At 38.4% G+C, this 12,802-nt stretch overlaps 1 protein-coding gene across 7 annotated transcripts in view; it reads right to left on the bottom strand.

Moving 5' to 3' along the window:
* The window catches only part of RPS6KA5 (ribosomal protein S6 kinase A5), a 190,521-nt gene that overhangs the window by 42,744 nt on the left and 134,975 nt on the right, over positions 1 to 12,802 (bottom strand). For 6 of the 7 annotated variants that reach the window (XM_032134602.2, XM_032134601.2, XM_058429864.1 and 3 more), the window contains one exon: positions 11,697 to 11,800. In XM_032134602.2, the coding sequence (XP_031990493.1) occupies positions 11,697 to 11,800 (104 nt within the window). Of the gene's footprint in view, positions 1 to 10,770; positions 11,672 to 11,696; positions 11,801 to 12,802 lie in introns of those variants that run through there. The other variant, XM_032134605.2, reaches the window with a different exon arrangement.

The following is a 12,802-nucleotide window of genomic DNA, read 5'->3' as shown; positions in this document are numbered from 1 at the left end:
GAAGGAATATCACTTAGGCTCCCTGTTGTCTTGGTAAACAGAGTGCCACAGGCTTTCCTCAGTGATGTGAGGAGGTTCTAAAGCCTATTCCTGCTAGAAAACTGCAGTGACAGGAAGAGAACCAGACACTGGGAGTGGTGTGGTGAGGAGAAAGGGCCTATAGCAGGTTACATCTTTTCTCCATAAGAAGGTGATCCCATATGTAACTATTCCTTGTACCATACCCTTGAAATGTACTGGGTTAAGATAACTGGCGTGGCAGCTGGGTCAGGTGCTGTGAAAGCTCCTCCTGGAAGTGAGCTGCATCTGGACTGAGAGGTGTGAGCAGGCATGCAGGCCCCTAGAAGCCATGCTCACAGGCTGTTACAAGGGACAGTTGCTGCTCTGAGCTTCCCATGCTGGGGTGGTCCACAAGCTCCCCCTTATTCTCATCACCAATGGTTGAGTGTGTCTTCTGTGGGATGGGAAGCCACACACAGGTGGTGGGAAGGTCCCCAATGAAGATGTGTTTGATGCTGTAATGTTGATACACTGTTTCCTGTCCTGCATCCTTATATAAAGCTAAATAAAACTGGTGCCAGATTCCAGTCTATTGTGACATGTGAGTGTGAACGTCAGTCTGAACCCCAGACCACTGCTGGCTATGCAGAATGGGCACTACAGAAGTGGGGCTGAGGGTAGACGATTCTGTGGGACATTTAGTCATGACAATACTAGAGGATCCTGCAACAAGGGCAGGGAGACATTTCTTGGGTGTTGCTGTCACTTCTCCTCCTCCAATGTGCTTGATTTCTGAATTGGTAATATCCCAAAGTTATCTTTTTCTTGCTTAAAAATGGATCTGGGAAACTCCAGAAATGAATTACAATTAGGTAGAGCCCAAATAAATCTTAGAGCCTTCTGTAAAGTCAGAAAAAGCTCTGAGTTGATAAGCCATATTAAACACTTCACGTGTATGTTATTTAATCCATATAATAATCCTATCAAAAGACTGCTATTTTTATCCTTCTTTTACAGATACGGAAAGACTCCTTTCAAAAAAGCAAGAAATATGAATATTAATTAAACTTGCAACAAGGCCTTAGAACATGGGTGACTTTAATATTCATTTGCAAAATATACAGCACAAGTAAGAAAATTCTAAAAAAGAAAATTGGGTTGATTGCCTAGCCACATATTACAATGTATCATGAAATGAAATTGTTAAAGTGAGGTGCTAGCAAAATAAATTAATAGCCAAATCAAGTGAACACAGATGACACATTGTGAAAAATAACCAAGCTTATATAAAAACCTGAATTATTATTATTTTTTGAGACGGATTCTCGCTCTGTCGCCAGGTTGGAGTGCAGTGGTGCAATTCTCCTGCCTCAGGTTCAAGCAATTATCTTGCCTCAGCCTCCCGAGTAGCTGGGATTACAGGCACCCACCACCACGCCTGGCTAATTTTCATATTTCCAGTAGAGATGGGGTTTCACCATATTGGCCAGGCTGGTCTCGAACTCCTGACCTCAGGTGATCTGCCTGCCTTGGCCTCCCAAAGTGTTGGGATTACAGGTGTGAGCCACCATGCCCAGCCAAAAACTTGTATTATTTAAAAAAAAAAAGACCAGATCACATAGCAAAAGGCCACAAATGTTGGGGAAACCAGCTGTACAGGAAATAAACAAACAAAAGCAAGACCCCTGCCTTATATTACGACCCAAATGAATTCCAAATGGATTGAGGAACTGCATGTAAAAAACCAAATGAAATAAAATTAAAATACACACCAATAATATAAAAATGAATATAAAATTTCTTCCTACTCATGAATTAAGTTTCTGGAAACCTCTGTGGCAAAAGGAAATCACAAGTGATTAGCTTCACAATGTACAGAATGAAGGGTAGACACCAAAATTAAAATTAAACCTACGATGGGAGAGGTACAGATACATAGGCAGACAGGAAATAAGCAAGGATGATAAAATATTCATGATAGAATTTAGGTAGTGAGTGTGTGAGTGTCCACTGTAACAAATGTTTGAAAACTTTTATAATAAAATGTTTTAGAAAAAGTAAACCTATGAAGCTTTGTACATGTGTTTTTGTGTGTTCACTAAAATACAAAAAAGACCTGTCTCAAAAAAAAAATCGCTGACCTTTAAGCACAACAGTCTTAGTAACAATGGGTGATGCTCACTTCTTTTATTATTATTATTATTATTATTATTTTTTGAGAGAGAGTCTGGCTCTGTCGACCAGGCTGGAGTGCAATGGTGTGATCCCAGCTCACTGCAAGCTCCACCTCCCGGGTTCACACCATTCTCCTGCCTCAGCCTCCCAAGTAGCTGGGACTACAGGCGCCTGCCACCTCGCCTGGCTAATTTCTTGTATTTTTAGTAGAGATGGGGTTTCACCGTGTTAGCCAGGATGATCTCGATCTCCTGACCTCATGATTCGCTCACCTCGGCCTCCCAAAGTGCTGGGATTACAGGCGTGAGCCACCATGCCTGGGGGTGCTCACTTCTTAAACCCACTGAGGTCTTTGTTCAAGTGTCAACTTTTCAGAGAAGCTTGCTCTAACCATCCTATCAAGAATAGCTGTTACTCCCATATTCCTTATCCCTTGACTCTGTTTTATTTTTCTTCATGCATACCATATGTTTATTTGTCTATTATTTATCTCTCTCAACTGAAACATAAGCTCTAACGGAGTAAGAATTCTCTTTGTTTTGTTCACTGCTTTATTCCCAGGGCCTAGAACATTGCTTAGCACATAGCAACTCTTCAACAAATATTTAGTGAATAAATAAATGTCAAATTGTTTTCTACTTACTGTATCTTGCCCACTCAGGACCTTTCTTCCTCACAGTTTCAATGAGATGCCTGCAATAACTCTTTTGCTTTTCTGCAGATGGCATGCATTCTCATGGATTGTTTATTTCTATTTGTCCTCCATTTAAAAGTTCACAATCTTTTCCATTTCATGACTTAATGTTCTTGACTTTTACTTCCTGGTTCCCATGTGGTCCCAGAATTATAAAATTATTTATGTGCCTGCCTGAGTTAGAAACAGCTCTCAGTAAACTTCACTTACTCTACATTTTTGTCCAACACCAGGGGAAAAGTTAAACATATTATGGTGTATCCACTCAATAGTACATTATCCAGCCATTACAAAATTATGTTTACAGAGAGCTTGTAACTAGAGAACAAAATGTTTATGACATAAATTTCAGCAAAAACTGAAAAATATAAAATTATATTTCTAGTATGAGTACAACATTATACAAGTAAAAAAGAATAAAACAAAATATATCAAAACATTAATAGTATATGTCTCTGGGTGTTATTATTGACTCTTTACCCCATATGCATATCTTAAACTACAATGAACACGATATTTAGAGTGGGAACAATAAAATGAGTTTCACTTAAAAGATCATGAACCCACTGGCAGGAGTACACAGAGTGGCAAGGAGGCAATGGAGTCCTGAACCTCCCGTGTGCTACTGTGGGTACTTCCCCACCATCTTTTCTCTTCTACCCAACCCAGTCCGCATCTCCATCATGAATGCTTCCCTGACAGCCCAGCCCCAGGGAACCAAACCTCCTTTGTCCTCCCCCAGCATTCTTCTTACCTAAAAGCACTCACACATTTGTCAAAACTCCCTGATACTATGAATTTTCATGTATTTATTCCATTTCCTCCCAAATGCTATATAAATGTTCTTAGGACAAGGACTTTGCCCTCTATTTCTCTTTCTCCTTCGGAGTAAATAATTATTCAACAAATACTCCACTGATTAATGAAATCAATTCCCTGCAGTCCGTGGGCCAGTGCTTCCCAGTCTTTTACCTGAAATAAGCACCTGCCAGACTTGGAAAGAAAACAGCAGCATGGAAACAAGTGTTACCCGTGAAGACAGCATGGAGTAACTTTCCAGTAACTCTGTATTTGATCCGAGTCCAACCTCACAGTAGCATTGAGTCCCAGGCAAGTTACATCCTAGTTTCTTCATCTGTAAAACTGCATATGCTACCACTTATTTTTCAGGGTTCTGAGGATTCCAGAATACAATGTGGGTGACTTCTCAGCACAGAGGTTGGCACACAGCGGTCCCCAGGTGAACGGTGCTGTTGATGTCACTTTATAGTAGTCTGTCTTCCTTTAGCTATGAGACAGGCTGTCACTTCACTTTTGGTGTTACTGAGTCCTTCCTTGATCCACTTAACCTGTGTTTCCCTAGGCCACACCAACCAGGTCATTAATAATAATAAATTGAGATTATTTGGCTGGTATCCTTATCTGCTTCTGTGGGATCTGACTGCACTCAAAAGTCTCACCCACCCAGTAACTATTGGAGTCGTCCCCAGGGCATGTCTTACGTAAGCTATAAATACTCTTCTTCACTATCACATAAAACATCTTTTTTTTTTTTTGGTGGAATCTCCCTCTGTTGCCCAGGCTGGAGTACACTGGTGTGATCTTGGCTCACTGCAACCTCCGCCTCCTGAGTTCAAGTGATTCTCCTGCCTCAGCCTCCTGAGTAGCTGGGATTACAGGCACTTGCCACCATGCCCAGCTAATTTTTGTATTTTTAGTAGAGACAAGGTTTCACCATGTTGGCCAGGCTGGTCTCGAACTCCTGACCTCAAGTGATCCACTCTCCTCAGCCTCCCAACTTGCCGGGATTATAGGCATGAGCCACTGCGGCCGGCCACATATAGCATCTTATTTCCCTCTTCTGCCCAGTACACTAACCAGGTCTCCTACCACACTGCCTGAGAAGCCATCTGAGAGGTGCACACTCCGGCCATTGTTTCTGGGACTGAAGGAAAAAACTTGTTTCTTACAAAGTTAGGGGAACCAAAGATGAATGCATGATACTGCAAAGATTTTGCTGAAAAGAGCTTTCTTTTTAATTTATAGCATCTTCTATCTAAAAGTGATAGATATTACCAAAAATTTCCCTTCCTCTCAATGGCTAAGGCTTCCTTAGTGAACCAAGCTGGTCTGCTGGGGGTCCTCACCACTCTTGTAGAGTTAGATTGCTGGTGGGGCTACTAGACTGGCTTGTTAGACCTGCCTGGAAGTGTCTTAAATAAGATTTAAAAGTTACTTAGTATGACTTTTATTGCCAGACCTCTTCCTGTCTCTCTTCCTTTGTACACTTTTTTTTCTGTAGCCCACACAATGCTGTTAAACTTTTACTTCTCCACTCATTCCATGATGGCCCTTAGACTACCTTCCCTAACAGGGGGAGGATGATAGCGATGGAAGAGAGTGGTAAACTCAGACCTGGGGGGTTCCTTGGAGCCAAGTGGCTGCATGTGACAATAAAACTAAGACACCATTTGGAGCTCAGAAGCAGACTTCAATGCAAGGAATTCCAAAGAGAAAGCTACACTGAAAAGAGCTAGAGGCAGAGAGCAACAGCCAGACTATAAAGCCAAGATTATCACCCAAAATGATGAGACCTTCTTTGGGAGGCCATAGAAAACCATGAGTACATGAGAAACAGCAGGTGATCCAGAGACCAAAATGTGTGACAGAGTCGTGAACATAGAAAGCTACCTTCTTCCTTTCATGGCCCTTTCCAGTATGTATGAGGCTGGCCTTTTAGACTCTGGGTTGACTGTAGCAGTAGAGAACTGGCTGGGGTGGTGCACAGAGGTGGCGGCAAAGAATCTACACTGCAGCATCATCAGGGAAACAACAGAGGGCCAGGTCTCCGGTGAGAGACTAAGGCGGCCTGGGAAATGATAGGCAGACTGATGATGTTTCTGATGGAACTTTTCCACAGTTGGAAGAATGATCTCTAGGTTTTTTTGCTTGTTTGTTTGTTTTTTTGAGATGGAGTTTTACTCTTTCACCCAGGTTGGAGTGCAGTGGTGCTATCTCGGCTCACTGCAACCTCTGCCCCCAGGGTTCCAACGATTCTCCTGCCTCAGCCTCCCGAGTAGCTGGAATTACAGGCACCCATCACCATGCCTAGCTAATTTTTTTATCTTTAGTAGAGATGGGGTTTTGCCATGTTGGCCAGGCTGGTCTCAAACTCTTGACTTCAGGTGATCCACCTGCCTCGGCCTCCCCAAGTGCTAGGATTACAAGCGTGAGCCACTGCACCCGGCCTATCCCTAGGTTTTATTCAGGACTCCAAATGCTCCACCCCACTAGGGAGTGCCTCAGAGCAATTAATAACGAAGTGTGATTCACCCCAACAGGTTGTAGAGTGAAGCAGTGAAAAAAAAATGAAGAACGGGAAGAAGATGTAGAGCTGAAGAGTATGAGTGTGCCAAGGAAAGGGCCATTTCACCCTGTCCTCTACTTGCCATCCCCTCCTGCTGCTGGACTCTAGTCTGGAGCTGCTGCAATTGCCTCGTGTAGATGAATGTGTAAATGAGTAGCTACTGTGACAAACTTTAAAAAGTTTTTGGCTAACTAGTCAAAAAACCCTGGAAAACATAGATGCTCATATTGGGTACAGAAATACCTAAAATGAGGAAGAAAAGAATAAACCCCCAGCAAACTGAGAATCAAGGAGGCTTTACAAAATATGCCAATAAAGCATTTTATCATAAAGACCTAAGAAGGCCAAGAAAAATAATACATTTGATTTCTTCTTAAAACAGGGTAAAAAAATGACACTTCTAGTTATTCTATACATGACTCCAAAAGCAACATATCTCAAAATTAATTACCTAGACCAAGGGTTGGCAATCTTTTTTGTAAAGGGCTTATGGTAGGCAGACTTTGAAGATGGCCCCAATGATCACTGTATATTTGCATTCACAGCCTCTTACCTGTGGGTTGGACCTAGTGCCTTCCTTATAACCAATACTGGGTACAGAAAGATGACAGGATGTCAATTGCATGATTAGGTTACAAGGCATCCCATCTTCCTAGTGGACTCTACTGCCTTGCCAGCTCACAGGCTCTGACAAAGAGAGTTGTTAGGTTAGAGCGGCCCACATTGCAAGGAACTGAGAGTGACCACTGGCCTAAAAGATATTCTATACAGAAAGGCAATAAAAGCTAATGGAAGCCAGGTGCGGTGGCTCATCCTGTAATCCCAGCACTTTGGGAGGCTGAGGCAGGTGGATCACTTGAGGTCAGGAGTTTGAGACCAGCCTGGCCAACATGGTGAAACACCATCTCTACTAAAACTACGAAAATTAGGTGGGTGTGGTGGCATGTGCCTGTAATCGAGCAACTGGGGAGGATGAGGCAGGAAAATCACTTTAACTTGGGAGGCGGAGGTTGCAGTGAGCCGAGATCACGGCACTATACCCAGCCTTGGTGACAGAGTGAGACTCTGTCTCAAAATTAAAAAAATAAATAAATAAAATAAATTTATAAAATAAAAGCTAGTGTAAGACACGTAAGAAAAGTACATGTACATATATTTAAAAAAATAAGAAACAGACTCACAGAAAAGCTAAAAACCAATCATTCCAATCTATAATACTGATAATTTAATATTTGTCCAAAATAGTATCAGGATATGAGAAATCTAGAAATGATTTCTAATGAATAGCTAAAAGATTTATCCTAGATAAAACTATCCTTAAAGTAATGTCTAGAAAGAAATAATAGAATTATTCCATGTTCTTCAGCAGACAGGACCAAAATTAACATTCAGAAATGAGAAAATAATAATTTCAGTTTAAGGCGGGGAAAGCTCTATACAACTAAAGTTGTCCATTAATGAACATGGCTTCCTTAAAAATACCTTATAGAAGCTCCATCCTTTCCATGATGGCACAACTATCAGGGATTCTTACAGACAAAGGGATTCTTATGTCAGGGGAAAAGCTGGACTCTAAGTTTCTTCTCATTCTAAGTTCTTAGCATATTTTGAAATTTGATATACTAGAAAAACATTTTTATTCTAGGCTACCTGTAGACAAAAATGGCAAACAGATAACTTAGATAATACATTCCTTTGAATCATTTCAAACAAAAAATATGGAAAGTATGCAGAGTTCAGGGAAGATCATAATAATTAATGAATGGAAAAATTCAATGATGATAAAAAGCCTAAGCCAATTAAGACACTGGGGACAGGTAATGACACATTTATCTAAATGATACATACAAGATTTATGCCAGAAAAATACTCAGGATGATTATTTTGAAAGGAAAATGTAGTGTAGGATAATTTAGTTATCACATTGTTTGTAAATTTGTCACACACACACACACAAAAACCATGAAATTACAGGTTGACACCATGACAAAGTGGATAATTAATTGATTAAAGGGAAGGAATCCTATTTAAATTCTTGAAAAGTCTATTTGCTTTAGTTGTAAGGTTTTAGACAATCTGATTCAGGCTCTCTTTCTCTTTCTAAAACCAGAATGCCTATTGATTGACATAAAGGGAATAAAAGCAATTTAAATGTGAACATTACTTTGTTCAGAATATTCTTGCCATCATAAGCAATATACTTCTCTCCACACTCAGACCTACAGTGGAAAGGAAAATTATTTTATAAAGATTGCCTGTATATGTGGAATCAGAAAGAGGGGAATTAGAGAAGCCACCACTTAATGTTGTCAGGCTAAGGCCACCCTTAGTACCTGTCACCATGACAGGTATGATCTTGCAACTGGACCCAAATTCTCAAGACGGTGGCCACAGTTTCCTATAGTCTGAGGTATTTTCAAACTGCCAAAAAATCAATTTAAAATAAACAAAGTCATATTTATAATTTTTCATAAGAGGTGAGATTTTAACTCACCCTGATTTTAAAAAGAAGTACTGCTCACTTAACTTTGGCATTAAATAAATTGAAACAGTGAGAAACCATTTACTTCCTAGCCTGTCCTGGAAAAGGTACACTTTAAATTTTTAACAGTTTTATTGAAGTACAATTGACGTACAATAAAATTCCCACGTACAAATTGTGCAATTTTATGTTTTTTTAATTTCATGGAAGAAAATGTTTTAAGTTTGATAAGTTTTGACATATGTATACACCTGTGAAACCACTGCCACAATCAAGATAATAAACATACTCATCACCTTCCAAAGTTTTCCTACATACTGTAATCTCTCCTGACCTCCCCCAATCCCAGTCCCCAGGCAACTGCTATTCTGCTTTTTGTCACTGTAGGTTAGTTTGCATTTTCCAGAAATGGAATCATATGGTATATATTGTATATTTTCTCGCTTCTTTCACTCGGTGTAATTATTTTGAGATTCATCCATTTGCAAGTGTATAAACAAATCATTCCTTTTTTTTTTTTTTTAAGAGATAGGGTCTTGCTATATTGCCCAGGCTGACCTCAAACTCCTGGGCTCAAGCAATCCCCCCACCTCACCCTTCTCAGCAACTGTAACTACAGGTGCACTACTGCACATGTCTTAGATAAATTCCTTTTCATTGCTAAGGAGTATTCCATTTGTATGAATAAACCACAATTTGTTTAACCACTTACTTGTTGACAGATACCTGGGTTATTTCCAGTTTTCAGTTATTACAAATGAAGTTGTCATTAACATTCATGTACAAGTTTTTAAATAGACATATGTTTTCATTTCCCTTGGTAATTACCCAGGAGTGGAATAGACAGATTAGACAGTGAGTAATGTTTAACTTTTTAAGAAACTGCCTATTTTCCAAAGTTTTTGTACCATTTTACATTTCCCCTTGCAGTGTATGAAAGTTCCAGTTCCTCCAAGTCTTTATCAGCACTTGGTATTATCAGTCCCTTTATTTTTAGCCATACTAGTTGAGTATATAGTGGTATTTCATTGATGTTTTAATTTGCATTTCCCTAAAGACTAAAGGTGTTGATAGTCTTTTCATGTGCTAATTTACCACCTACACATCTTCTCTGATGAATTGTCTGTTCAAATTTTTTGCCCATTTTTAAATGCAGTTGTTTGTTTTCTTGAGTTTTAAGAATTCTTTATACATTCTGGATACCAGTCCTTCAGCAGACATATGATTTAAAATTTTATCCCAGTCTGTGGCTTGTCTTTTCATTCTCTTAACAGTTTTGAAGAGCAGAAATAATTTTGATGAAGTCCAATTTATTAATGTTTTATGGATTGCACTTTTTGTGACATATCTAAGAAATATTTACCTAAACCAAGCTCACAACGGTTTTCCTTTACGTTTCCTTCCAGAAGTTTTACAGTTTTAGGTTTTACATTTAGGTCTATAATCCATTTTGAGTTAATTTTTCTATATAGTATGAAGTATTTCTTGAAGTTCACTTTTTTCCATCTGGATAGCCAGTGGTTCCAGCACTATTTGTTCAAAACTATCTTTACAGAAGTGACTTTGCATCTTTGTCAAAAATCATTTGCCATTGATCATTTGTCTATCCTGACACCAATACCACAATGTCTTAATTACTGTAACTTAGAACAAAGTTTATTACAAGACTTATATTTCTTCAAAGATAATTTGGCTATTCTAGGTCCTCTGCATTTTCATAATGAATTTTAGACCCAGGTTGTCAATTTCTAAAGAAAAAAAATGCCTGCCGGAAATGTGACTGCATTGAATCTACAGTTCAATTTGGCAAGAAATAACATCTTCACTATATGGAATAGTTCCCTCACTGTGTGCTTACCAACACTCAATTGAATAACTCTGCACACCTCTGGACTTCCCTCTGGGTGCCACTCTCCTCTCCCACACTCTGGCCTGCAAACTCTAGCTTTCTTGATCTTCTTGGACTCTCAGTTCCACCTCCTCAACTGCGTCTGGGTTTTGCGGCCTGGAAATGCTCTCAAGGCAGTAAGCTGGGGCAATCATAGGGCTCACCTCATTTATTTTTCCGCCTCTCAAAGATCACTGTCCTTCACTTCCAGATGTCCAATGTCTTCAAATCTGTTGTTTCATATATTTTGCCCATTGTTAAAATTGTTTCAGGCAGGAAAGTAAATCTGGTCCCTGTTTATTCCATCTTCTTTGGAAGTGGAATCTCAATTTTTAATTTTTAATGTCAAATCTGTTCTCAAAGTTATAAAATTCAAGTAAAAACAGGACAAAAACATAACTAGTAATTAGTATAATGTTGGTCACTATTCACTTATTTGTTCATTAACTCATTTTATCCCTCCAATATTTACGGAGCTCTATATAGCAAGTACTGAGAATCAAAGCCAGACATGTCCCTTACTCTCACAGAGCTTACAATCTAGTGTGACAGACAGACATTAATCAAATAATTATAAACAAAAATGTAACACTGCAACTGTGATAGCTGCTATGAAAGAAAAGAAGAGAATAATGCTCTGAGACCTACAAGAGGATAATTTTATGATATTTGTTTCTATTGAGCCTACATTCATGAGTTCAAAAATATCATTACTGTCTCTTCATGTTAAAGTCACAAAGAAATAAATTACATATACAGTGGAGAAAAAAGTATCCATTAAATAAACTTCTCAATATATGAGGTATCTACTAAGTGTAAGACAATATGCTAAGTGCTTTGGGGCACACCAAAATCACGACACTATAGATCATAAGTTAAACTTCAGATTCAGTTGGGCACATAAAATCAGTATAAAGAAATATAAAGGTAACATATCTATATGCTATATGATAGAAATGAAAATTTACCACATAAACATCACTTTGTCTGTCCTCATTTTAAAAATTATTGTTTACATCAGCCTAACTGCAGGAATGTGATCAGTTCCTTTGAGAAAACAATGCATTTATTTTATTTTGTCAAATCTTACCTAGATATCTCAGCTTGGGAATTTTTTTCTCCATCAACAGTGAAAGGAGATGCTCCAGTTAGTAATTCATACATTAGAACACCTAAACTCCACCAGTCAACTGCCTATAAAACAACAATAATTTTATTTTATAGAATTATCAACTAAAATATTTTATAAGGAAGAGAAAAATGAATAAAAGAAAGCTATCTATTAGGAAAATGTTTTAAAAAATGATTTTGTACACCTCCTTCTATGTAAGGAGTATTAAATTAATACATGCAAGAAAGACATTTAGAGAACAAATAACCAAGTATCCTCAGCACAGAAAGCATGTTATTTCTTAAACTAATAACCGTTTACCTTGATTGATTTAAAAAATTTAAACTTTATATAAATTTTTAAAATTTTAAGTAGGTGATATTTCTTTGGGCTTATGATAGGCAACTAAAGGATTCAGCTCCAGTGAGCCTTATGAAATGTCTAAAAATCAAAGAACAAAAAATGAAAAAAAATGCCACTTCCAAGGGTATGTTATTTTTTCCTAACTGCCTAAATCAATTTTTCTTATAGAACCTATCACACATAAACCTCAGAGTCTTCACTGATGGGAAGATCTAAAATAATATAAAATAAAATGTGTTCTAATTTGGAAACCAATTTATACATGCATTTACCTGAACTGAAAACATAGCAAATTATATATAATTTAAAGAATATTTTATTTTATTTTATTTGAGACAGGGTCTCACTATGTTGCCCAGGCTGGTCTCGAACTCTTGGGGTCAAGCAATCTGCCCACCTCAGCCTCCCAAAGTGCTGGGATTACAGGCGTGAGCCACCATGCCTGGCCTAAAGAATCTTGATGTATTGAAAATTACTTCTTTTGTAATTAGGCAAATCAGAATTTTAAAAACTGTTGAACACGTGAGTGTACACCAATGAGAAATATTAACTAGATGTTAAAATTTCAAACTATTTGCTTCCAATTTCCAGGGCCTAAGTTTCAGAGAGGTGACAAAATTTATGAGCCTAGAGCTATTAAGAAAATACAGAGTGCTGACATACAAAACACATCAGGCAGACTAAAACCGTGAGAGCAAAGGTATTTACTGAATATTTTCCTC

Source organism: Hylobates moloch, unplaced genomic scaffold (genome assembly GCF_009828535.3).
Source record: "Hylobates moloch isolate HMO894 unplaced genomic scaffold, HMol_V3 SCAFFOLD_16, whole genome shotgun sequence".
Classification (NCBI taxonomy): Eukaryota; Metazoa; Chordata; class Mammalia; order Primates; family Hylobatidae; genus Hylobates; species Hylobates moloch.
Note: the sequence above shows the minus strand (reverse complement) of the source record. Positions and strands in the feature narration are given on the sequence as shown.